Source organism: Frankliniella occidentalis, unplaced genomic scaffold (assembly GCF_000697945.3).
Source record: "Frankliniella occidentalis isolate FOCC.00 unplaced genomic scaffold, Focc_3.1 Scaffold59, whole genome shotgun sequence".
NCBI classification, from domain to species: Eukaryota; Metazoa; Arthropoda; class Insecta; order Thysanoptera; family Thripidae; genus Frankliniella; species Frankliniella occidentalis.
In genome coordinates this window covers 1,013,721-1,037,467 of record NW_026267189.1, presented here as the reverse complement: position 1 = coordinate 1,037,467, position 23,747 = coordinate 1,013,721, and the positions used below count along the sequence as shown (strand labels likewise).

The following is a 23,747-nucleotide window of genomic DNA, read 5'->3' as shown; positions in this document are numbered from 1 at the left end:
TTTATTTTTTTTAAATGCCTTTACATAATAACTCAAGTATACGGACGACGATTGTTTTGTGTGCGTGATAACGTGTATCTGCTGTTTGAGTGTGACTCACTCATTGACCAAAATCTGAGCCTCCCTGTTTGCGTTTTGTGCTTGCAGACGTGCAGTGCTCCGTGTCGAGCCAGGTGCCGTACACCCTGCTCGCCCTGTGGGGCGTGTCCATCAGGGAGCTGCACCTGTTCCTGTGGCGGCCGTGGAGCGCGGTGCGCGAGGCGGCGCGCCGCGGCCAGCTGCTGCACGGCCACTACCAGCAGGCCGGCACCGTCCTACAGTCAGTACAATAGTTTCAAATGCAAAAAAAAAAAAAAATCACCCATGTTTATTATGCCAAATTTGACGCTTTGTGTTAATGTTTTTTTGCCTACTTATTATTGTGATTATTGTCATTATTATTATTTCATGGTTTTCTCCCCTAATTCTACGTGTACACTCTGTCTGGCTTTCACAGCTCCTCGGCTGGCCACGACGAGCAGTGCGTCTCGCTGAGCCTGCCGCGGCCAGTGAGCCCCGCGACCACGCTGGACCTCGGCACGCCGCCGCGCCTCTGCTACCCTCTCGTCGTGTTCCTGGTGCGCAACGACGACGTGGAGGGGCTCGAGGGACGCGGCCACCACCGCGAGCTGCACCCGGACGAGTCGGTGGCCCTGGTCAATGTGGTGCACATCAAGGACTCGGTGTGCACGCTGCCCACCAGCATCCTGGCGCAGTACCTTAAGCAGGCCAACGGGCAGCTGTCGTGCCTCAAGGTGAGGGTGCGGGCCGCCCGTGAGCTCCTGCCGCACCGAGGGCTCGAGCGCGGTCGCCTTCTCCGAACTGACATGACGGCTGTTTTGTCTGCAGCAATTGTACCTGGCGACGGGCAACACGATGACGTCCTACGACGACGAGACCAGCCCGCTGGACACGGCCTTCTGCCCCAACGGCCTGGCTGGTGGGCTGCAGCGCGCCCACGGCCTCAGCCTCGGCCAGCCCGGCGACGGCGACGGCTGCGGGGTGCGGGCGGCGCTCCTGTGCGAGGAGCAGCTGTGCGTCGTCTGCCAGTTCTACCCGCTGTCCAGGGCCCTCCTCCCCTGCAGGCACACCTGCGTGTGCGCCGGCTGCTTCAACAGGTGAGCAGGACACTAGGCGAAGCGGGACACTCGCTCGTTCTATTCTGATTGTTTTACTTATTATTGTCTGTACTTTTCTGCCTCCAGGTTGGACAGGTGTCCGATGTGTCGCAGCCCGATCAAGAGTTACTTCTGCATAAGAGGGGAAGAGTACATGCCGCTGGAGACGGGCAACTCGACAAAGGCCGCGCCTCCCACCCCGCTGGCGCAGTGGCTGCAAGACTGGAATGACCGCCTGACGGACTTCCTCGGCTTCCACCGGTAGTGCCGTGCCAGTATTTGCTGTACAAATGTGCTATTCTTTCGTCGCATTCTGGGCGTATTAATGGGTTTTATTTTGTTTTTTAAATTGTATTTGGCGTTGGGAATTTCTAATGAATGCATTTCACTTCCCAGTCTTGTGTGCATCCCAATGCCAACTAGTTTTTAAAATCTGTAAAGAAAAATTTGGATCGAACCCCAATGCGACTGGAGCAATGGTAAAGACTGATGAAGCTCTTGTTCAGAGCTACTATTGAGCTGTACTTTTATAAAAGTTGTTTCAAGAAACTGCTTCACGTGTAGCAAGTACTGGTGCCTGGATGATTTTTTTGTTTTATGTTGATTACTTTGGGAGGCAACTTTAAATTTGACTTACTCTAGAATCTACAAAGTATGGAGTTACTAGTCGATTGATAACCCAGTGTGCATTTTGGAGGTCTAAAATCTCAAACAACCTCCAGTGTCCTTTGTTAAATGGGGAACAGCTGTAAATTTGAATTACTGTCTTACCTTCAAAACCGAAGTCACTAGCCATGGTTGGTGCAAAAATATCAAACAGACTTTAGTTACTGACTAATTTGAAAACATACTCCTCTCAACATCCTTTAAAGAGAAGGCATAGCATTGAATGTGATGCCTTTTTGTGGCATTTTGCCTAGAGAATTTGATAAAAGACAGTAATTAATTCATTAGAGCCTCTCAGAAATTTCTTGACTTAAGTTTTTTTTTTTTATATAGTTTTAATCTTTGACTATGGTGGATTTACGTTCCTTTGCTGACATAGTGTCCTGATTTTGTGATTTTTTTTTTTATCTAGATAGAGGCTTTGCAGTTAGCCCAATAATCCATAAATTAGAATACCTTATTCAACCCTAATGTAGGTTTCTCTCACAAGATGATGTAATAAGAAAAAATCTATTCCAAGCCATATGGTTGAATAAAGGATGTGCATCATATTCACTGTATCTGTGGGCTACTAGTATCTATTTTCTTTTTGTGACACACTATTTTAAAATTCCTCAGTTTCAACACGTACATTGTTTTGTTGAACATGTAAATCTTCTTATAATATGCATTTCATTTTACTTCAAATGGGCACTGTATATATTGATTGCCCACCCAGTGTTGTCCTGTTAGTTTTATCAATCTTACTTTTCACCAGTGATAAATATAGTCTTAGAACATTTAAAAATTATTGATTCATAATTCTCTCTGATTTGTTTAAATCCCACTCATGAAATCTGCATTGTGTGTGACAGATAAAGTGACCTCTTTGTAAATGTTAACCTTGAAGCTTCACATTCTTTTGAAAAGACTTCAGAGATTATTATTGCATTGCACCATTAACTGTTAATAAGTTATGTTTCATTTTGTAAGTAGCACAGCCTATAAATTACATCATAAGGACTTTCTTCATGTTCTAAAAGGTAACATATTATTTTTAAATAGTCTGTGATAATGTTAGAAACTTGTACAGAAGGTTCATATTTATTGTTTGTTGTTTTCATGTTAGAAATCTTTGGGAAAAGCATGGGGAGCTGTTATTAATGTTTTAAAGAAAGCTCTCCCTCTTTGCCAGTTTGTAAAGAAATTCAGTTTGAATCCTCGCACTGAAATTTGTTTGTGGTCTATGAATGTTTGTGACAGATAAGTTATAGACAAATATATTATATGTCTCTTTAATAATGGTTTTACGTTCTCTTCATTATTTCACACAACTCCTGCTTCAACTACTGCTCCACAATGCTTTTACAATTTTGTATACATTTTGAAAGATTACTTTATTTGAATGTCTGTTGCTCCTAAAGGAGTGATGATCCAATCCAAACCATCACTCATATGGAGTGATTTTCCCATACAGTCATCGCTCTTATTGGGCAACAAGAAATTCAATCATTCATTTTAGGCGAGATAGAGGGCGAGACAAATCATTTTAGCATTTCCAGTGTAAACACCTCAATACAGCGAATATGACGAGGGCTTCTGCTATACGCACAGACAAAACTCCTGTTAAAATTTAAACAATAATTCACACTACAAGGGGATATTTTAAAAATAAAGGTACTACATGTGAAATAAGTTTTTTTTGGTTTTTTGTTTTTTTGAACACTCTCCAGTCTAAATCGTTATCTGAAAAAAATAAGTTTCATCAGAAGTAAGTGTGATCTTTGTAGCTTGCGTATGGTCGCAAGTGTACAGTAAACCAACGTAAACATTGCCGTAAACGGAGAGGGAATTTCCACGCGCGGGCCCGCTGAGACCATTGTGGGCCCACAAATTTCTCATGCACAAAACACGCATACACTACCTACCCCTCTCCTCAACATTTCATTAGTGCTCTCTATCTTATTTATTTAAGCCTTACGCGGATTGTCGTGCGAATCATGACTAAAGTCCGATAAACCAGCCTGCTCGGTCGTATGGTCTGACCACCCCGACCAGGCAGGCGCGACCGTCAGTCCTGTCAAAACATTCGCATCAGCTGATTGACCGGATCGAGGGATCACCGACCGCCGGACCGCACCGGATGCGACAGAGCGTACACACACACAGTTGGGTGGAGTGCACGAATGCTTAAGTGTCATTTATTTAGGCATTTCTTAATGGTATGGGCTGGGAAACGATCGCTTCAGAGCCCCATAGTGCATCTTAGGCCTCAGAGTTCACGAGAGGCCGACTCCGAACACTAACCAAGCCTGCAGATATGGCATTATGAGCAGCAACCGACAACCCCCCTTTGTCTGGATGGAAACTTGCCAGCCGGCCAAGATCGGGAGAAAGGGAAAGGGAATTGTGTGAAAACGTACGCGCCGTTAGAAGGTAATAACTATTCAATGTGTCCAAGAATGGATGATTTCCGAAATTAGCACTTGTACTTGGAATAGAATGAAATATTTCACATTCATTTTCAATTTTGATTCTTACTATACCAGGGATTCACTCTGCTTTAAGTACCTAATTACCCTACAAACATTTCTTTCATAATTTGCCTACTTGATATTTATGTGTGAAGTATTTGGTGCAAGACATCATTGTTTTGCAATATAACCACACATCTAATCCAAACAAGGACTCATGTCAGTGCTCATTGTAGTATGGGGACATGATCCCTTTCTGTAGGATAAAGGCGCCTAGCCATTCTCATTTGCGATTTTTATTTCAGAGCAATTTTTCTGTTCAGTTTCAATGGGATCTGTTCTGCTTTCCTGGAGTGGGTCATTTCCCCGTTCATGAAGATCATGCCGCCTCTACTGCCAGTGCAATCTCTTTACAAAACATGCTTGCTTGTGATTTTCAATCACTTGCGATGCCTCGTTCGTCAGAATACTGATTCTTTGGAGGCTCTTCGAGAACTGTTGCAGTCCTTGTTTCATCGTGGTATCCGTCAGAATCTTATTGATATAGCTACAAAGCGGTGCAGGTATTTTCTTAATAAGCTAATTTGGTTCTCTTTTCTATTAGTTTTTGGTCTAATAATGATTCTTTTGCTTTCTGTAAACAGTTCTAGTGATGCTTTCACACTCTTAGACCTCCTCAAAGTTTTGTTGGATAAATCCATTAAGCACTTGGACTTATCAAGGGGAGATGACAGTGCTACCCTACAAGCAGACCAATGTGCTCGCCTGTTTGATTATCTAGAACAATACAATGGTATTGGTTTACAAGAGCTTGTTGTCAAGGTAGGAAGAAGCTAAGTTTTACAGAAAATTTCACATGTGATGAATTTTCTGTTACTTTAGTTCATTTCACAGAGTTACAAAGCTTCACATAATCAAACATTTTTATAGGTTCGCTTAACGAATTCGTACCGCGGGGGAGTTGAAAGTATATCCCCTGGTAACTTTGCTCTTCATCATGTATTACGTCATGGTTTGGCATCATCTTTGCACACTTTAGTCTTGCACAGTGTGTGTGACAATGAGACACTGCACTTACTTGGACAACATGCTGTTCATCTTAGTCACCTAGATGTCAGCAGCTCCTGGCTTGTTGATGACAGGGGCTTGCATCAGCTCTTACTTAAGGTACTTAACACTCATGTGGTGAATCTAATCTAGGTTCTAGATCATATAATTATCCTTTTTCCATTTTGTTGGGTTTTCAGAATCCAGATGTATGTTACTTTGATTCTGAAGCGTTTGACACGGTTGAGGCAATTTTCACCTCTATGTGGGCTATTTCTCACGCTTTTGGTGGACCACATGTTGGAGTTAATAATTGCTGTTCAAGTCTACAAGAAGTCAGAATCCAAGATACTAATACATCTGAAATAGGAGTAGCTTTGCTACTATTGTTTGTTCCCAACCTGCGCTCTCTTGGTGGATTCATCTACTATAGGTAATGTAACTTTTCAAAGATGGCAAACTTGGCTGAGAAATGAATTTATTATTAAATGTGAAACCTATTTAATTTCAGGAGTGTTGGAGAGGCCATTATATCACTTTTACGACAATCCCAGAATACTCTACGTCTTTCTTTAAGTGAACTGTGGGATACTCACATGCCATCCTTAAAAGCCTCAGTTCTAAGCAGAGCCCTACCAAATCTATCTAGCCTCTACACACGTGCTACATGGCTCCCAACATTAAACACTTTTCCTAAACTTTACTCTCTCACAATTGATTTTGATTTTATGGACTATTCTCAATCTCTTGAAAGATTTCTCAGAGTAATTCCCCAAATGTTAAAGAAGCTTGTTTTAGTTGATCAGGTAATACCAAATTTGTTATCTAATACAATCAATATTTTTTACTGATTACTTCAATATTTTCACTTATCATACATTCTTAATGTTAGGTACATGCAGTTGATTTGGCTATGATTGGGGAATTGTGTCCTGGACTTGAAGAGGTAAGTGCCAAACTTGTTGGCTCATGGGGCTCTGGAAGCAGGCAGAAAGCCTACAGTCTGTTGCCTTCACTTCATACATGTCGTGTGAGAATCTTGAACCAGGAAACGTTCCGCTCCCTGCTTGTGCATACTCAGAAACTTCACGTTTTTGAGGTAAGTAATTAATCTACTTTTTAAATAGTGTGTGTGCCAGAGTCAGTTATTGAGGTCTCAAGCAAAATTCTTTTGGTAAATAGGTTGTTATGGAAAAAATGCCTCATGATGAACCAAATCTTGATGATGAAATAATATCATCTGCTTTGTCAGAGAGAGTATCGCCACTTCAGCTCACGCGTCTCATCATAACTTCCAACTCCGGTTGTAATTTATCTTTCCTTAGTGTTCACCTTCTTGCTCAAGCTTGTCCCAAATTGAAGTTGTTAGGTGATCTTAATTTGTGGAAAATTCAGAAACGTCAGTTAGTGGAACTAACCAATGAAATAATGGCAAAAAATTGGGATTTGCAGCTTGTTTGTAGGGGAGAGTTGTACCCAAGTGCAGTGTGGAGGAATTTGATGGATATTTAACTTTTACCATTTTAAGTGTTCAATATTTTCAGACTGAGAGTAGGACCATTAGTTTAAGAAAGTTTCTCATTTAATTTATCATAATACTAATTAAGATTTGTAGTAACCAGTCCTGTAGACTTACTCTTTGAATGGTTAGCATTCATGCACACTATAAAAAAGGAAAAATGTTCTAGGTGCGTTCTGATGTTTTTGGAATTTCTTTGCAACATGAACTTGCACCTGCCTGATTTTCTCCAAACCAAGGAAAAGTACTGCCTTCTTATAGTTAAAACTGTTGATAAAAATTATCAATACAATCATACTAAAAGTAAGGTATTTTTCAAAAAAAGAACTAAGTTTTTGAAGCATAGCCATTAGGTTGTTTAGTGGTCAGTTTCCTGATCTCAAATATCTCATTGACAAGGCTGAACTAAATCTAGGTAGTTTATACGTTCTTCATAGATTTTAGTCAAGTTCCACTTAATCCTCCATTCTTCTTGTGTTTTGAAATTACCTGTCAAAACTACCATGAGGACTCATACTTTTGTTTCTTCTCTTTTTATCATTATTTTCTTTTTGAACCCTTCTAAACAAAACTATAAATGGATATTTTGTTGAAAGCAATTACGTATGTATGTGCTGTAGTTTAAAATTTTCCCCCTTGTATAAAATGATTGTTTTTTTACATCTAAGGTTGTCTAGATCTAGGCTGGAACTAAGCTCTAAAGAGCTTCCTGACTTTCTCTCTTGATCCATCCAGATATTAAAATGAAAATATGTACTATCTGACTCAACTTCTATAATGTTTGTAGCAATATGTTATCTGTGATATTAGTTATACTCACTTTTTTTGTTTTAGTTCATTTGATTATTGTACCAGTAGTCCACATAAGTGACTGTTTTGCCCCTGAATATTTGTGCATGCAAATGCAAACATTTTATTTGTATTTTCGCCGATTTCCAGACACTTTTCCCCAACAGTTTGTGGCATTGCGACGCCCGTGTACCCTGCCGGGACATAATTAATTAATCATAACAGCGCATAGAGCGCAGTTTAGGGCCACATCAGGACAAATTTCCCGTATTCTTTTTTCTATTTTTCCTGATTTTCCCTAGTGCTTTCAAGAGCTATGGCCATCATGTCTGTAACTTGTTCAAGGATTTTGTTTGCCTTCTTCAGAATTTAGATGGTCAATTCGACTTTTGTCACAGGGTAAGTAGATTTGTGGTTTTCTTTTGCTTCCAGTATATTGTGTGAATGTGTACCTTTGTACTAGTTGTTTGATGAATTTAGTTTTTCTACCTTTTATCTGCTGTTTTCTGTGGCAGAACATTTTCTACATAGTGATCTCTACATAAACTAGTAGTGTTAATACCAAATGGGTTTTGTAAGTACAATAAAAAATAAAATAAAAATGCCTGATGTCATATGATATTTCCTTATAATTATGCACTCAGTTTTCACACACTAACACTGAACATGATCATAAAAAATAAACTTAATTAACAAAAAAAATAAACTTTGGATTTGGCAGGATTTGGCACAATGAGAATCAGTCATGGAAATTACATTGCTTAAGATCTGGATGTCTTGCTTTTGGGTCCAAATTTTTTCTTCGTACTTTGCCGGGCAACCACCTTGGGAGCATCAAGTGAGCCTGGCTTTCCCGAATCCTACAGGGCAGAGTGAAGAAAACAGCTTCAGTAATTTTCTACAATCAACCACACGCTTAATATGTGACTGTTTTTTCTGTACAAGCAAACTTCAATCCATCTAATCAAGGTAGGGAACAAACATACACACTTGTGATTTTATTTGATTGAAAAAGGGTGGACTGGATATACAACAAACCTCTGGCTTTATTTCATCCTTGGACACTTGTTTTTCTTCTTCTTGCTCCTTTTGTTCTGCTTCCACTTCATCTAGGGAGAAAGCACATTCAAGAGCCTCTTTTAAAGGCATGTACTGGAGACAAGCGAGCTGCTTCTTGAACTCTTGTTCAGCTGTTTTATCTCCACCTACAATACCATGGAGACAAGTAATTTATTACCACTTCAACATATATAAAGCATATTACTTTAACAGATGATAAAAGCTTGGAGCAGAAGCAAACCTCTGAATACAAAAAAAGGTTCTTCAGGAAGAAACTTATCAGGAAGATAAGTTAGGTGAACAGAAATCCTTGATAGATCTGACCCTACACTATCATTCACCATTATTTCCAACATTGCAGCAGTTGTGGCAACGGCTGGAAAAATACGGAGAGCAGGAGATGACAGGATCTGTAGGAAAAATTGAATTAATAATAAGGTGGTATGGACTTGACATGTATTACTGTTCAAGACATTTCAACGAATCTACCATTGCTTCTGAAAACTGCTTTGCTCTTCGGTTAACCACATCTATCTCTGATTGCAAAGTCCGTACAAATAAGCATAATTTCTCAATGGAATCAATATTAAGTGCTGCAACTCTATCTCGAATAAATGACATGCAGAAGGGTAAATTGTAGAATGATACACCCCAACCTGTGAAGAAAAAAATAACACTTTTGTCAGTGGAAATGAAAACCTACTGTAATTAACAGTTAATATAATCAAAATATAATCAACTTACATTGGTCAACCTTTTCAAATCCAATCTGGTATGTTTCACCAGGCTCAGGAGGAGTAAAGGTAACTCGACACTTGTTCTCAGTGGCATCATGTAAAGCAATACCTGTTGAATGACAATTATTTACTTTCAAATCGTAAAACGACAGGTGGCAAAGAACGAATGAAAGAACAGATTTGAGTACTACGTACCTCCCCAACGTAGAAAGAGATCCTCACTTTTCTTATCCTGCAGAAGTCGCTTTTCCTTTAAAGTTTCCAATTCTTCGACCTCCCTCTGAAGTCGCCTCAGGACTTCGTCCAGCTTGGCCGTCTCACTCCTCACCTCAGCAAAAGATTCTTTTTTCTGATCTCTAGGGTAGGGCCTCGGTTGGCCCCTGCCCCAGCTATGGCCCCTATTTACTCCGAAACGATTATTCATTTCTAAGTCCCTTTTCTAATTTGATCACAGTCAAGCTCATTAGTTAGAAAACAAGCAAAATGCAAGTAAACAAACAAGCACAAGTAACAAGTTGAGACTTTACGCGCCGTAGAGGCTCGCCCACTAGAGTGCGCAGAGGTAGTGTACAGCATCGCACTATGCACTTCGTGACTTCGTGGGGTTCTCTCCTGTCTCTTTTCTTTCGTATGCAAATTTCGTAGCTAGATCGACATAGGCGTCAGATAAAGTTTCGTTTATCAGCTTCAGAGCAATCAATTTCAAAACAAGCCACGAAAAAGTGAGTTTTAGTCTAAGTCACGGTCTCCAGGAGCGCAGGCGTATCGAGGAAGCTTTGACAGACGAGTTCAAACCTGCCAGAGGCGCGAGGGGCCAGATTTGAAATGTGGTTGTTACCGGTGTCCTATTACAGAGATCACAGCAAAAAGTTCTGAAAACAATATTTCATGACTTAAGTCAACCGTTGTTCGAAAACACGATCGTAGTTCGGGTTATGATCTGTCGGCGTCGCTCTGTTTGCCCTGTATTTCTTCATTTCTTTTGGCAAACTCGTTAAAAGTGTGTGGTGTGTGGCTCTAACCGGGAGTTCGTTACTTTCAAAAGAAGACAACAGAGGACAACCATTGTTTACAAAGAAGGTATTAAACAAGTCCAAAACCTGTGATACTTGTGCATGTTTTGTGATTTGTAATGATTCTACTTTTTGCATCGTTGCGTTATTGGTTTTTCGTGTTTCTGTTTATTTGTCGCAGTTGATCATATTAGAGCTACCACTCTGTACAAAACAAACATGAGACTATAGAACTTGCATCGTATTTGTGTTCTCTGAAGTACTAAATCGTTGTTTTCTATTCTCAGCACTAGACGATGGAACCTTCACCATTCGGTCCTAAATCTCCAATGATTGACACTCCTGTGTGTGACAGTGATGAAGAAGTTTTTTTTGGACCCGTAACCTCAAAAGAGCTTCAAAAAGCTTCTCAGTTGAAAAGGAGGACTCAATTTTATTTTCCATCATTTGACTGGAAACCAAGGTATTGTCCAGAATGTCACTTTCTAAACAGGCTATTTTTATTTTGTCATTGATTTGGTAGAATTAATTATATTTTCTTTCTTGTTTACCGTAGTGATTTACCATCAGAAAATTTTTCTGTTCAATCAGGAGGAATAACAGGTATTATTTTTTTAATTTCTATTTTTAAAATGCTACTCTTACTGAAAATTAATGCATACGTTCTACCCTTTAGAAACTGGTCTTGAAGTTGTTGGTTCCGGTAGTGTTGAGCAGCCCAAGCTCTCTCTCTCTGTTGATTCCTTAGAGAGCCAAAGTTTTGTCACATCATCTGAAAGACCAGAGGATAGTTCTAAAGGAGACTACTGGTCTGCCCTTTCAGGCAACAGTTCCGGGTCACAAGCATCTTTAAATGAAGGCCATTTGTACTCAAAGTTTTCTGTTGACAGTTTGGATTCTGATCAGGCCCCAAGCACTGTGAAGAAATGCCCACCTAAATATGAGCGCCCTGTATCTAACTCTAAATCCCCTCGGACTGCCCTTTCTTTCCACTCAAACATATCTGATGACAGTCTGGAAGATGGCTCTACAAAGCAGTTCAATGTTGGAAAATTGGTCTCTGGCTTTTCAGATGGCTTGTCCAGTTCTGAACTGAAATCATCTGATTCTTCACTCATGAAAGACGTTTTGCTTTTGCACGATGAAGCAAATCTCCAAAACGAAACTTATGTCAAGGAAAAAACTAATTTCAGTAATGAGTCTAAACAATTCAATTCAACTGAAGTGCTCTCGGACAGCTTAGAAAACATAACTGAAAATGTAGCTCCTGCAAATGCAAGTATTCCTGGTGTTGAGGAGTCCATATCCTATGTGGGTAATAATACTTATTCATTGGAAGATGAATCAAATGAATGTCAAGGTGCCATTGTGTCTGTTGTAAATAGCTCAAACAATTGTCAAGTTATTGAACTTGAAAACAGTGATATTGATGTGCCTGAAGTTATTGCAGACAAAGATGGGGGATTTTTGTCCATTCTTTCTGAAGCTGCATTGTATCATGCTTCTCAGATTAAGGAAACTGGCAGTACAGCATATCATGAACATGAAGAATCAACAAGTACTACCCAGTCTTTAGAAGACCGTTTTAAAGTATTTGGTATTGATGCTGGTGATCTTGAAGATCAGCAACTTTCTAACTCCATCATGTATACAACTGGAAGAGAAAGCAATGGTCATTACTCTGAAATAGATAACAATACTTTTTACACCGGAAGAAATAACACTGTTGGCTTCTCAACACGGAATTTTGATGTGGCAACCTCGGAAACATCTCAAACCACTCTTTCATCCTTTAATGACCTCAGCTCTGTCTCATCACTTGGCTCGGAACAATTATACTCTTGTGATGGAAAGAGGGAACAGATAAATCTATCAAGTGGAAGTCAAGTATCTGCCAAGAGTGAGTCAAATGTTTTGAATCAACAGATTCAGACCTCTGGCTTGAGTAGCCAAAGCTGTTCAAGTTCTCAAGATTCAAAGAATTTGTCACATCAGGAACAAGTAAATATCAACAATTTGATTGGAACTGAATCTTTGAATGATTCTAGTAAATATCCGAGAGAAAGTTTGCAAATTTCAGGTGTCTACCCCCTAAGCACGCACCTCTCTGAAAGTGATTTGCACAATGAATTTTTGAAAGAGCGTGAACATTATGATTTGGAACCTTCATCCTCTGCTGATGAGGGAGAGGCCGTTCTTGATAATTCTGGTGCTGCATCGTCTATCAGTGAAGGCATAAGAGAGTTATCTCACAATGATTCAGGGGCTTCATCAAATTTTGGTGAATTGAATGATACCATTGAAGAATATGAAATGATGATGAAATATGGTGTGGATTACATTCTTGGTCGCAAGGGAAATAAAAAAGAAACTAGTAAGGGCATTGAAGAAAATCATCTGCCTGACTCTGGGGATAAACTTCCCCAATCGCCAATTCATGTTAAAGCGAGTAAGAATTCTAGTGGAAGCTCAATGGAATACCTTGATGCTGTTGAGTTCACTTCAAAACAAAACCAATTTTCAAGAGTAAAAGAACCAAAACCTCTTTCTCCTCTTCAAAAACAGGTGCTAAAAAGCACGCCTCAAAAGTCCAAAGATATGCGCTGTGTACCTTCCAAACAAAATACTCTAAAATTGTCATCTAAACTGCCTCGTGTTGCCTCTGCAGCCTCTGTCAGGCCATTGCTCACGCCATCTCCTCAGAAGACTAAAAATTTGATGCGGCCCCTGACATATTCAGAGCCTAAGACCTCCTCAAGGCCCCAATCACGGCCAGTAACTCCTTCATCTGAGACTAAAATAGGCGCATTCAAGAAGCCTATTGCACCAGCCCTTCCAGTTAGTCGCCTACCTAAGACAACTGGCATTCACCAGACTGCAAAGTCTAGCAACAAGGTTCGTTTATCATTCTATGGCCAAGATTTTCCTTATCCAGGCAAATTTCTGAATCTTACCTCCTATTTTCTAGATTTTGGAAAAAATCCAAAGTCCTGTTGGTGCTTACATTCACAACTCTCCCTCACCAGTGCTAGTAACCAATGTCAAGGCAAAGACGTTGGATCGAGCACCATATGAAAGAGAAAACCACGCCAAAGCTCTCTGGCGTGCTGGAGAAATGAAGTCATCCATCCCACGGCCTGGTAGCGGCAGCTCTCAGGTAAATGGAATTTTTAGCTTTCTTCTCTACCCATAATATACAATTTTAACTGTTTTTGTACATCACCTTTTTTAATGCAGGCTGCTAATACTGAAAATGTAAACCCCAATGTTGGGTGTGGTCTACCAGCGGTAAAATATACAAAAGCTCCTTGTATTAAATTGGTAAGACCTTTTTAATATTGCCCTCGGAACAACTCTTGTTTAATCTATTTACTAATCTTTACTTTTAAATCAGGATGAACCATCCAAATTCTCAACTCCAAGAGTAGGTGAGAAAATTAATAAGCTTCTTGATGCACCATCCCCACAAGTTATCAAACATGAAGGTAAGGTAGAGATAGGTTTTGACTTCTAGTAGATCCCATTTTGCCATGTTGTGTTGAATACTTTTCAATTGCTCTGCTAACATGTTTCTTTCCCAGGCCGCTTACGGGTTAACTGTGGCAGCCCTCAGCTAGCAGCGAAAATGCAGTCTATGGCAGAATCTTTTGATGACAGCTTGATGGATGTCCATTCTGTATCAGGGGACATCTCTGTATGCGTGAGTCAAACAGCCTGTCGCACTAACACTTTAGGTCATTGAGTACATTTTGTTGAAACTGTAAATATTTCTCCCATTTTGTAAATAGTACAGCCATATCATAGTGCCTCATTTTAATCTATCCTTGCGACATGAATTTCTTTTTTAGTTCTATGATTGTTGATATCATAGTTGTAAGATGAGTAGGCAGTCTTGCCTACTCTACATAATTAAGTCTTAATCAGCTGTTTAGGGATGGAAGGATCTTTCTTTCCCAAATTCATTAATACATTTTGCAGAGATGGACTTTTGTATGACAAAGTTTGGTTTGTTCCCTACCATGATTAGATGGATTGAAGTTTGCTTGTACAGAAAAAACAGTCACATATTAAGCGTGTGGTTGACTGTTTATATTTTAATTAATAAAGAAAAAAGTTTCAATGACGCCTTGTCAGTGAAATATGTTCTTTACAAATTTCTAGTAAATATTTCACTAACCACGTAATAACATCATCATAGTTTTTCTGGTAACATGTAAATATAAAACCTGGATGGTATTAATGTTGGCATCACAGGACATCTGAGTTTGCTGAACTGGACTGGACATCAGAATGAGAGCGTAGTACACATCTAAGTTAACTGGGAGTAGTGTTCATTGACACCAAGTTGTGCTGATTCAAACTAATCCAACATTAAATCTAATATTTGGACCATTCGGAAAACCATTTCAAAAATTTCTCTTCTACAGTCCAAAATAATGAAGCAAGTGCACTAACTTTAGATTATTTCCTCCATCTGCCCACAGCCTCACACTTTCACTATTCAACATACTGATGATCAAAAATAATCCAGTAAAATATGCAATAAAATGTGCAGCATTCAGCCAGATCCATCATCTTTGAATGTCATGGTATGCTTTGCTATACAGCAAAACCAACAGATTACATATGGACATAAAACATTGTATGCATTGATAAATCACACAACCAATCTTGGCAAGGACAATATCTAAATTTACAACAGAGCACAAAAAACAGAACAAAGTGATTTAAATTTCTACCAAGAGTAACAGTCTCTAAAGATTTTAAATACAGGCTACAAACAGCAGCAGTAACAATAATAACATACATATGTGCATGTAATAATGCCAATAGAAACAAAGCTGTCTCCAACAGCAAATAGAATTATTTAAAACCTTTAAATTGTAATAAGGCAAGTACTCTTGTCTGAGCTGTTAGTACCTTGCTCTCATAAAATATGAAAAAAAAAGAAAAAGTATGAATAAGAAAACAACATGAAAAACAAAACAGGCTACCTAGTTTGTGCCTGTGCATTACCTACACATGAAGTTCCAAAATGCACTCCCCAACCTGCATTCATTTTCTTTTCTCAATACCAATAGAAAAATAACCACAGACCCCAAAGGAGTGAGTCATTCCTAGATTACTCATCATAGAATTTTTGTTCTCACAAAAACAGATAAAATAAGACAATAAATTTGTCATCAGTCAAAACATTGACATAAATGTGAAGTCTTTCAAGCCCATACCATCAACACACTGTCTCACTCGCACATTATTGTCATCCTTTCATATATTTTTTAATACTACTAGTATTAAGATTAAACTTTTGAAAGTGCAGTGCTTAAATTATAAAATATTTTTTGATCTAATCAAAAGAAATTTCTATGTAAAAAGAAAATCAACTGGAGAGCTTCCCATGTACAGTGCCAAACATTGAGACGGCATTTTAATTGACTTTGACTGAATAAAGATATGAAACTGGGCACTGGGCTGATAATATCAAACGATCTATAATGCATATATCAATGTAAAGCATATTTAGAGAGACAGGTGCTGCTTTAAGTGCCCTAAAATCATTAACACAGCCATCTAAATTCGGTAAGTACCACACTTCAGACTTACCAGTAGTTTTTGAGTTGAATTGATTATCATTACTGTGTCTAGGTATGTTGCTATTCTTAGGTTTTTCTTAACAATAAATTTAACAGATAAAATTAAAGTACAGCATTAGCAATATGGTTCTTCATATACCAGCTCACTTCATAGCGAGGAAACGTGTATAAGTCTAAAAATATAAAGGTATGCTACTGTTTCTGTAACAGACCTATCTGTGTTTATATAACCAAGAAGTCATATTCTAAAGAATACTAAAAGATGGATGGGTAATCACAGAGAATTCCCCTGGCAGTAATTTTGCCAGGTATACATATTTTTAAGGATAGTTGTTTACTTTGCACTCAGTATGCCTTTTGAGCTGCTTAGAATGCAAAATTGTACAACAAGTACGTATCTGCTCAAAAATCGACCCATGAATATAGTATAGATCGATTAGATTAGATAGTAAAATAAAAATTAGGAGACACAAATAAACAGGGGGAATTTATAATACTAATTAACTGGTTCCATATTTCCCTGACTCAAATACACCTTTGCGAAAGAAGGGGGAAAACTCTATCAAAGCTAGTCGGGTTAGATTGTCGCGTGCCTGGTGAAGGGGACAGCCTGCTACAGTGGAACAAACTCTAATAAGTGCTCGAAGATAATTCTCAAGCTGAGCACGTCTCTTGCTAGCAACCACTTCAGACCGTTTAGAAAATAGACGACGAGGGGGGAAATCCAAAGATGACACCTTAAACAAAAGCTTTTGATAAACAATGCAAAATATTTTTGACCAGTTATATTTTTAGAAGTCAGTATATATATCTACTTACCAAGGATCCATACTTTTCACGCATCTGCAAATGGAGTTCACGAAATCGTCTGTAACGGCGAAGCAGCACCCAACGCTCACCACCAGCGTTTACACGGACCTCATACTCATAATGTGTAGATGAACCAGCTCCACGGATCAGAAAGCTTGGAATATGAATAATTTCTCCGTCATCTGGAAACAGTGAATGGTTTCAACTAAATAGCTGAGCAGGAAATACAAAAAGTACAGCAAAATTGCTTCAACTGTTTACCACATGAGTGCAAAGAAGTTCTCGAGTGTGCTAAGCTCACTGTGCTAAAGTTGTCGTCCTGGCTCTAAAAAGATTAAAAGGTATCAGAATTTATACATTGAAGCCCAAAGACAAAAACAAGAATGTAAAGGAAACTCTTACATTCAGGGTTGCAGGGTTCAGTGGAGACAGAGTATTACTAAAAGTTGAAACAAAAAACCATAGATTAGATAATTTATGAAAATTCTCGTTTTAGCTTAAACAGGTTTTGGAATAAGAGTTTCTACCTTAATCCAGAGTGGTCAAGAGACTCCCTATGCCCGTTGATGTAACTCGGCTCAGACATCCTGGCACAAGATACAAAAAAATATCCATCAATGAAAGAAAACTTCATTAGAATAAAAATTGTCATTCTTAAAAGTAATGATTTGTTAGTCATACATATCATCAGCTGAGGTAGACATGTCGTCAGAATCCTCAATAGAACCAAGAGTTGGAAGGGTCGACAGATTAGTCAGTGATGATCGGTTTTCCTTGCCAGTGTGCTGCTCTAGTGCCAATTCAAGACAAAGATACTGCTTTTGCAACTCTTGCAAAACCTACAATTTAGAAAAAAAAAATGAAGCCGAGTACCAAAACTCTTCTGAGTATAGAAAATGAAAATAAACCAACAATATACATGAACTTACAGCAATTCGCTCATTGAGCTCCTGTTTCCCACAGTCATCCTCAAGACTTTGGATTACTAGAGTTTTTTGATTGTTTACACGCTGATACAGAGTCTGCATAGCTCTCATTGCATCTCTGACATTTAGCTCAGAATCACCACGGCGTAGACTAAGAATTCCATGCTGTAAGAGAAAGTAATAGATAGATGAAAATGAACGCTCAACAAAAATTAATTCTTTACAAGGTCTCAATTTTAATAAAAACCTGCCTTAATGTGACGAGGAGGTCGATGGAGACGAACTCTGCTGGAGCTTCCTTCTCCACGAGCAGTGGTGGGCTTATTAGACAGACAGTCCTCAGTACTTGATACATCATCACTATCATCACATTGAGGTAAGGCTCTCGCTACAACATTGTTAGAGCTCGCCTGTAGCTTTAAGGAGAAAAGGGAGTTTAGATTTACAATATGTTGCTATTGAAGGCATGCAGTTGCATTCGATCAAAAGGAACTCACCCAACTGTGAAGGAGTGGGTCCCTTGCTAGACTGCTCCTAGTGTCCAACTCCACTCCACTGTCACTGAGGACACCAGTATCAACTGTACCACTATCTTGAATTGCACTACTAAAGCTAGTGCAAGGATTAGAAGGGGATGCACATGCGGTATGAAAGGATGCATCATCCACAACTTCACTCAGCGCTGGCAAGTAGGGAGTTTCCAGAAATTCTGTTGCCGTGACCATTGGAGTTTCATATGTAGCATGATCAGAAAATCTTTTAGCAGATGATGCATTTTCTTCCAGAGTACTTTGCTGAGATGAAGATGCAACTGGAACTGAATTACTTGGAGCCAACCTCTCTTTAAGATCCAGCTTGAAACTGTTAAGAATTCAATAATAGGTTGATTACAAAGTATAAAACAGAATGATGGATAAGAGGCTCTTTACTTACGACTTTTTGCGCTCCAAAATTTGTTGTAGCTCTTCTTGAGTTCGTTCACTGATCATGCGTTTCAGCTCTTCCACTGGTAAAGTAGTTGGTTCTGCATTTTGAACAATATTGATGTCAGACTCAAGTCGCTCGGCGCGAGCACGACCCTCAGCAAGAGCTGCCACTTTCTTTTGAAATTCAGCATCTAGCATCATAATATGGCGTTTCTAGAAATTTAAATGATAAACATTAAGATTGGATATCAGATCAGATCTTTCTTCATCCACATATTTGACAGCTGTGGACTCACATGCTGTTCAATTAATAACTTCATAGCATCATTGTCTCCCACTTCAACAGCAGAACCAGGAGCAGTGCTAGCCCAAGAATCAATACTCTCTGAATCTATAGCTGAAGGTGATGACAATGGAGGAGGAGATGTCTGATTGGAACTGTCTGTTGTGGGCGTGACATCTCCCGACCATGAGCTCATCTGCAAATATACAATATTTTGAATTGTTTTTGACATTGACTTTCTCTTCAATATTGTGAGCCAAGTTTAAATACAAGCCAACACTGCACTTGTTGTTTGAGATAATTTGAACTTCTTTCCTCTAAAGCAGAGAAATGCATCTGATGGGTAAAGTTAAAAAGATAATTTTTCATGATACTCTTTATAACAAGGCAATACCTTCGCTTTCAGCTTGTTTAGTTCTTCCCCCTTCCTTTCCAGTTCACTTTGGAGACGTGCAACTTCCACATTATCAGCTTCAACCTAAATGTAAAATATAACGCAAATAATAAACAAACTAGCATGCAAAATAGGATGAAAAGCACTTGATGATAGTCATGCCACTTCAGTTTTGGAATGTGCCAAATGCTTGTGCAAATACATGGTACAAAAATAAAATAAGATAACATCTACTGACTTGCACAAAACAATAGGTGAGCAGTTTATAAAAAAGACTACAGTAGATAAAAGAAAAGTTCGTAAAAATAAATGCTCTACTAATCAAACAAATCATAATTACATTAAAAAATAAAAATGTGTTCAGGAACAAAAATTACAGAAAAGGGAAAAGTTTACCCTGGAGGCTTGCTGGGTCCGCTCCCATTCTAAGGCCTCACGCAGCTGTTGTAGTTCAGTCTCCCTCTGAACCAAGGAAGCACGACTTTCTTGCTGTTGCTGTTCTAATCTTTGCCAATCTTCAGCCAAACGTCGGCTTTGAGCTAAATAACTCTGCTCCAGACGTTCTCTTTCCTGTAAAATATTTGTTATTGCTATTGATGACATATGGTCAAAAAGTGACAAAGACATACATCTAAAGGCTGACGTACCTCGTCAAGAGCTTGTTGTGCTTCTTCTAAAGCTTGCTGTTTTACATACTGATCCCTCTGGGACTGAAAAATGAGAAGTTTCCCAGTCAATTTAAAAAAACAAAACAATGAAGTTCAAACAGTTGCATGAAATCAGAATTACCTTAGTTTCTTCTTTATCTCTAAAGAGTAGTGAGGATCTTCTCCCTTTAAATGTTCCAGATTCATTTAGATCACCGTCCTCACTAAAACATAGAATTAGGAGTTCAAAGGTTTGAATAATTGCAGAGACATCATGTAAAATAAGAACTTATACTCACTTTATGTGAAGGTTTTCCAACGACGCATTCAAGTCTGGAGTTGACCAGCTCAAGAGGGACAAGCGAGATAAATTTAAATGAGAGCGTGAGCCCTCCTTCCTTAATTTTGCTGCCTCAACGGGGTCATTATAGCGGAACATGTTCGTTCGTCCAAGTAAAATTATGCAACCTGATAATATGACAAAACCATGTTATCTTTTTCTATAAGAAAGGAAATGAACATACAGTTTGTAACATTTTACTTTATGGACAGACAAACCTTGCGACAATTTAGTTGGTTTGTCCACAGGTACAGTGTTGACCCAACATTGAGCTTGAGGGGCAGGGAGAAGAGTAGCAACTCCATTGGACAACTCTATTGTGCAATGATTTTTCTCAACATTTAATCCGCTAAGCATTATATCACAGTCTGCTCCCTCCTCTGAACCAATATGTGTTTTTCCTTCCTGTTGATAGACACATCAGAATTTCATGGCCAGTTAGAAATGTATACAAGTAGTTAAATGTAAAACTAAATGAATAAATGTCTCACTAATTAACAGAAAATACCTTCAAATGATATAGTGTGACTCCAGTGCTTCTCAAGTCGTCATCAATGCCAACCAAATGTGGCCGATCTGAATCAAGAACCACGCCTTTGCCAGCTTTTCTCAGTCCCAGTGCTTGCTGTTCACTCAAGATTTGAGCAGTTTCTCTCCACTTTTCTGCCCATTCCTCGGTTAAAGCCTGAGCTCGTGCTTCAGTTTGGTGTAACTGAGCCAGGACTCCCCCTGACCCACCAGATGTAGTCTAAAACAATTTTTTCAAGAGAATTGGATTTAGTTAAGATATTTCTAAGATACTTTTAAAATCAAGAAATTGTCACTGAACAAATTACCATTTCTGAATCTCGAAGCGCACGAAGACGTGCAATTTCTTCTCTAAGCTCTCGGATAAGGCGTACATTAGAATCCTCATTAACAGTGGGTTTGTTGACAATATTCTTTGCACGATTAGCATATCTAAGTGTACTCAATGTTTCACCATAGTTACAGTCGGCAGGAGAGACAGCTAAAATTACAAACAAATTAAATTTAAGGGACAAAAATAAGTGAGATTTGTTTCTAGTATTATGTGAGACATACCAGCAATCATAATTGTTTTGGAATTGCCACCTAAACTATCTTTTAGAAGCCATGTCAGTACAGAGTCTCTGTATGGAATGAAGCTTGTTTTGCGGCCACTTCCACTGCTTCCATCTGAAGCCGGGCTAGATACATCAGCTAGAGCAGATATCACTGAACCTAAAGTCACAAGAGACTTGTTGATGTGAGCTCCTTCTTGGAGTCGTTTCCCTGTTGCCCCTGTGGCATCAGCTCGCTCACTGCCAGCTAAATCAACCAAATGGACCTGTGAACATGAGATATGATTTTTAATGTATTTGTGTTGAGTAGAATAAATTATCTATAGTAAAAACAACATTCTAACCTTGGATATTGTTTCGGTGGGGAAATCACCCGAGAAGCACGCTTGGGTAAAAAGAATTGTAAATATTGCATGACTTCGGCTGCTCACATCATTCATATTAGTGGATGCAGTGGTTCTCACATTATTGCCGCGAATCATTAATTCCTAAGAATAGAGGAGCAGAGGCGCTTAGTATAACACAGTAAAAGTCATAAAAAAAAAAAAGGTCAACCAAATATTAATGAGGTGTCAGCATAATGGGAATCATATAACTATCAATAACCTCTATTTCAGCATAGTTGGTAACAAGATGCTTAGACAAATCTTGAACATATGGGCCTTGCCGTGGGTGTTCCCGCACTCTTAAACTGTGATTAGTTGATGGGGAAAGGAGGTCTCTGACGCGTTCATTATAGATTTCAAGGTAACTGACTTCAGTGCGATAGGTGTATTTGGCAGCAGAGTGTGAAATATTTTCTTGCTGTTTACTGAATAGAGTCTGACATATTCTGGGTATGAGACCAATGCATTCCTGTGACCATTCAAAAAGAAACAATGTAGATAGAAATTAAACAAAAATATTTGACAAAAGTACTCTCAGATAATATTTAACACCACAGTAACTCACCGGAGCTCCCATCATTGTGAATGTTTTACCACTACCAGTTTGCCCATAAGCAAACACACAAGCATTGTATCCTTCAAATGCGCAATCTATTACATCCATTCCAAGATCACGAAACACCTAAAAGTCAGTCATGTTCATAGGGAATAATTTTAGTTGGCATGTTTAGAGAATTGAACAAGTGTATAAAAAGACAAGTTAGAGATCATACCTGTTCCTGCGATGCATAGTGAGGATCAGCACTGTCATAAGACCAATAGGAATAATCAAAAGTGAAGTCCTTATAACGCTCTCGTCCCAGGTCTCCATCTTTCCCATCTGCCACCTGACAAAAAATTAAACACAAGGGAAGTTAATTATCATTCCCTTATTGCAAATTTTAACTAATATGTGGTAGAAAATTAAACAAGTATGATTATACTAACCTTGGAATTAACTATACGAGTTTTCTTCCCTTTCATATCAATGATCAGCTTAGCTTGCATGCCAATTTCCCTGGAAACAGAGTCAAGATATTTAAGCAAATTCTGTTGATGAAATAATACTGACAGAAGATGGGATTCACTCCGTTTATTTTCATGTAGTACTCATTAGAACATGCCGAGTTGGACACTGAACAATTCAAACAATGAAGAAATATCATTTGAATGGATGACAGTTATACTCAAAATGGTTTTTAGAAATTCAAATTCTGAAAGACCCAGGAACATGAGCTAACAAAAATTTGCTAAGTATGTATTGATTTGTTAGGTTAGGCTTGCTGTCATTGCCATTCATGACGAGCTCGTTTTTCAGGTGAGTGAAATCGTTTGGGAAATAATTGACGAAATTGCAGTAGTACTGCCAGACGGGCAATGATAGAAAATTTTTCTTTTGTGTATACCACGGCCATGACATTACCTTTGATTAAAGGGCCGAACCCTCACGGCAACTTTCACGGACGCCATTCCCTAGCTGGTTATGACATAAATCGAGAGAGATTTAGCAGTCCCAAGAAGGAACAGAGCGAATTGTAGGGCCAGTAGTTTCTGAATTTACAGAGCTACTATGCTTCACTCCCATTTCTTTAGTGTTGCAAGACACACCACGAACCGTCCACGACAGACAGCTGATGGAATCGACGACAAACAAAAAACACACGGCTGACTTGACTCGTACTTCCCTTTCCCCCACCAAAACCGACGTGTCTTTGAGCGGTCGATTTAAATTTGTTTTCTTTTTTTTTTATGAGGTGAAGGTAAGTAACAATAAATATTTAAGCAGTGCGGATAAAATAATCTGTCTTTATTTCTGTACAGCTGCATCACAATTATTTACACAAGGGGAAATCATCAGTTTCTCAAACAAATTTAAAAAC

At 38.9% G+C, this 23,747-nt stretch overlaps 6 protein-coding genes across 9 annotated transcripts in view; 3 read left to right on the top strand and 3 right to left on the bottom strand.

Annotated features, from left to right (window-relative positions):
• Nucleotides 1–3,104, top strand: part of LOC113216742 (cell growth regulator with RING finger domain protein 1) — a 35,909-nt gene extending 32,805 nt beyond the window's left edge. The window contains exons 3-6 of the mRNA XM_026436557.2: nt 148–319; nt 497–794; nt 889–1,157; nt 1,245–3,104. Of these exons, the coding sequence (XP_026292342.1) occupies nt 148–319; nt 497–794; nt 889–1,157; nt 1,245–1,422 (917 nt within the window). The 3' untranslated portion in view covers nt 1,423–3,104. The remainder of the gene's footprint in view (nt 1–147; nt 320–496; nt 795–888; nt 1,158–1,244) is intronic.
• A 707-nt stretch (nt 3,105–3,811) lies between these two features.
• On the top strand, nt 3,812–8,235 carry LOC113216751 (uncharacterized). Of its 3 annotated transcripts, XR_003304025.2 has the most exons (9): nt 3,812–4,238; nt 4,582–4,839; nt 4,921–5,098; nt 5,207–5,443; nt 5,524–5,756; nt 5,835–6,129; nt 6,216–6,422; nt 6,506–8,030; nt 8,147–8,235. XR_003304025.2 is itself a non-coding variant. In XM_026436570.2 (8 exons), the coding sequence occupies exons 2-8, from the start codon at nt 4,649–4,651 to the stop codon at nt 6,833–6,835; spliced, it is 1,671 nt and encodes a 556-aa protein (XP_026292355.1). In that variant the 5' UTR covers nt 3,812–4,238; nt 4,600–4,648; the 3' UTR covers nt 6,836–8,235. The 3 variants fall into 3 exon arrangements, 2 of the variants coding, with proteins under 2 accessions (XP_026292355.1, XP_026292354.1); XM_026436570.2 differs by having other exon boundaries at nt 4,600–4,839; nt 6,506–8,235; XM_026436569.2 differs by having other exon boundaries at nt 6,506–8,235.
• A 7-nt stretch (nt 8,236–8,242) lies between these two features.
• On the bottom strand, nt 8,243–10,000 carry LOC113216753 (uncharacterized). Its single transcript, XM_026436573.2, has 6 exons — nt 9,623–10,000; nt 9,435–9,536; nt 9,180–9,346; nt 8,932–9,100; nt 8,670–8,836; nt 8,243–8,491 (listed from the first exon to the last, which is right to left on the bottom strand). The coding sequence occupies exons 1-6, from the start codon at nt 9,849–9,851 to the stop codon at nt 8,393–8,395; spliced, it is 933 nt and encodes a 310-aa protein (XP_026292358.1). The 5' UTR covers nt 9,852–10,000; the 3' UTR covers nt 8,243–8,392.
• Nucleotides 10,001–10,207: 207 nt separating this feature from the next.
• On the top strand, nt 10,208–14,563 carry LOC113216749 (uncharacterized). Its single transcript, XM_026436568.2, has 8 exons — nt 10,208–10,507; nt 10,728–10,903; nt 10,997–11,043; nt 11,117–13,335; nt 13,409–13,597; nt 13,678–13,761; nt 13,835–13,925; nt 14,022–14,563. Exons 2-8 carry the CDS (start codon nt 10,737–10,739, stop codon nt 14,180–14,182), a joined length of 2,958 nt encoding a protein of 985 aa, XP_026292353.1. The 5' UTR covers nt 10,208–10,507; nt 10,728–10,736; the 3' UTR covers nt 14,183–14,563.
• On the bottom strand, nt 14,508–23,529 carry LOC113216748 (kinesin-like protein Klp98A). 2 transcript variants are annotated; one of them, XM_026436566.2, is made up of 26 exons: nt 23,291–23,529; nt 22,816–22,885; nt 22,602–22,715; nt 22,394–22,510; nt 22,049–22,297; nt 21,787–21,930; nt 21,444–21,708; nt 21,197–21,369; nt 20,869–21,108; nt 20,579–20,765; nt 20,320–20,488; nt 20,163–20,244; nt 20,021–20,083; nt 19,770–19,943; nt 19,374–19,457; nt 18,993–19,175; nt 18,704–18,909; nt 18,268–18,631; nt 18,022–18,186; nt 17,774–17,935; nt 17,526–17,683; nt 17,372–17,431; nt 17,247–17,283; nt 17,106–17,169; nt 16,854–17,026; nt 14,508–16,771 (listed from the first exon to the last, which is right to left on the bottom strand). In XM_026436566.2, exons 1-26 carry the CDS (start codon nt 23,335–23,337, stop codon nt 16,535–16,537), a joined length of 3,987 nt encoding a protein of 1,328 aa, XP_026292351.1. In that variant the 5' UTR covers nt 23,338–23,529; the 3' UTR covers nt 14,508–16,534. The 2 variants fall into 2 exon arrangements, with proteins under 2 accessions (XP_026292351.1, XP_026292352.1); XM_026436567.2 differs by lacking the exon at nt 19,374–19,457.
• Nucleotides 23,530–23,645: 116 nt separating this feature from the next.
• Nucleotides 23,646–23,747, bottom strand: part of LOC113217090 (uncharacterized) — a 12,820-nt gene continuing 12,718 nt past the window's right edge. The window contains exon 7 of the mRNA XM_052267793.1: nt 23,646–23,688. Within this exon, the coding sequence (XP_052123753.1) occupies nt 23,646–23,688 (43 nt within the window). The remainder of the gene's footprint in view (nt 23,689–23,747) is intronic.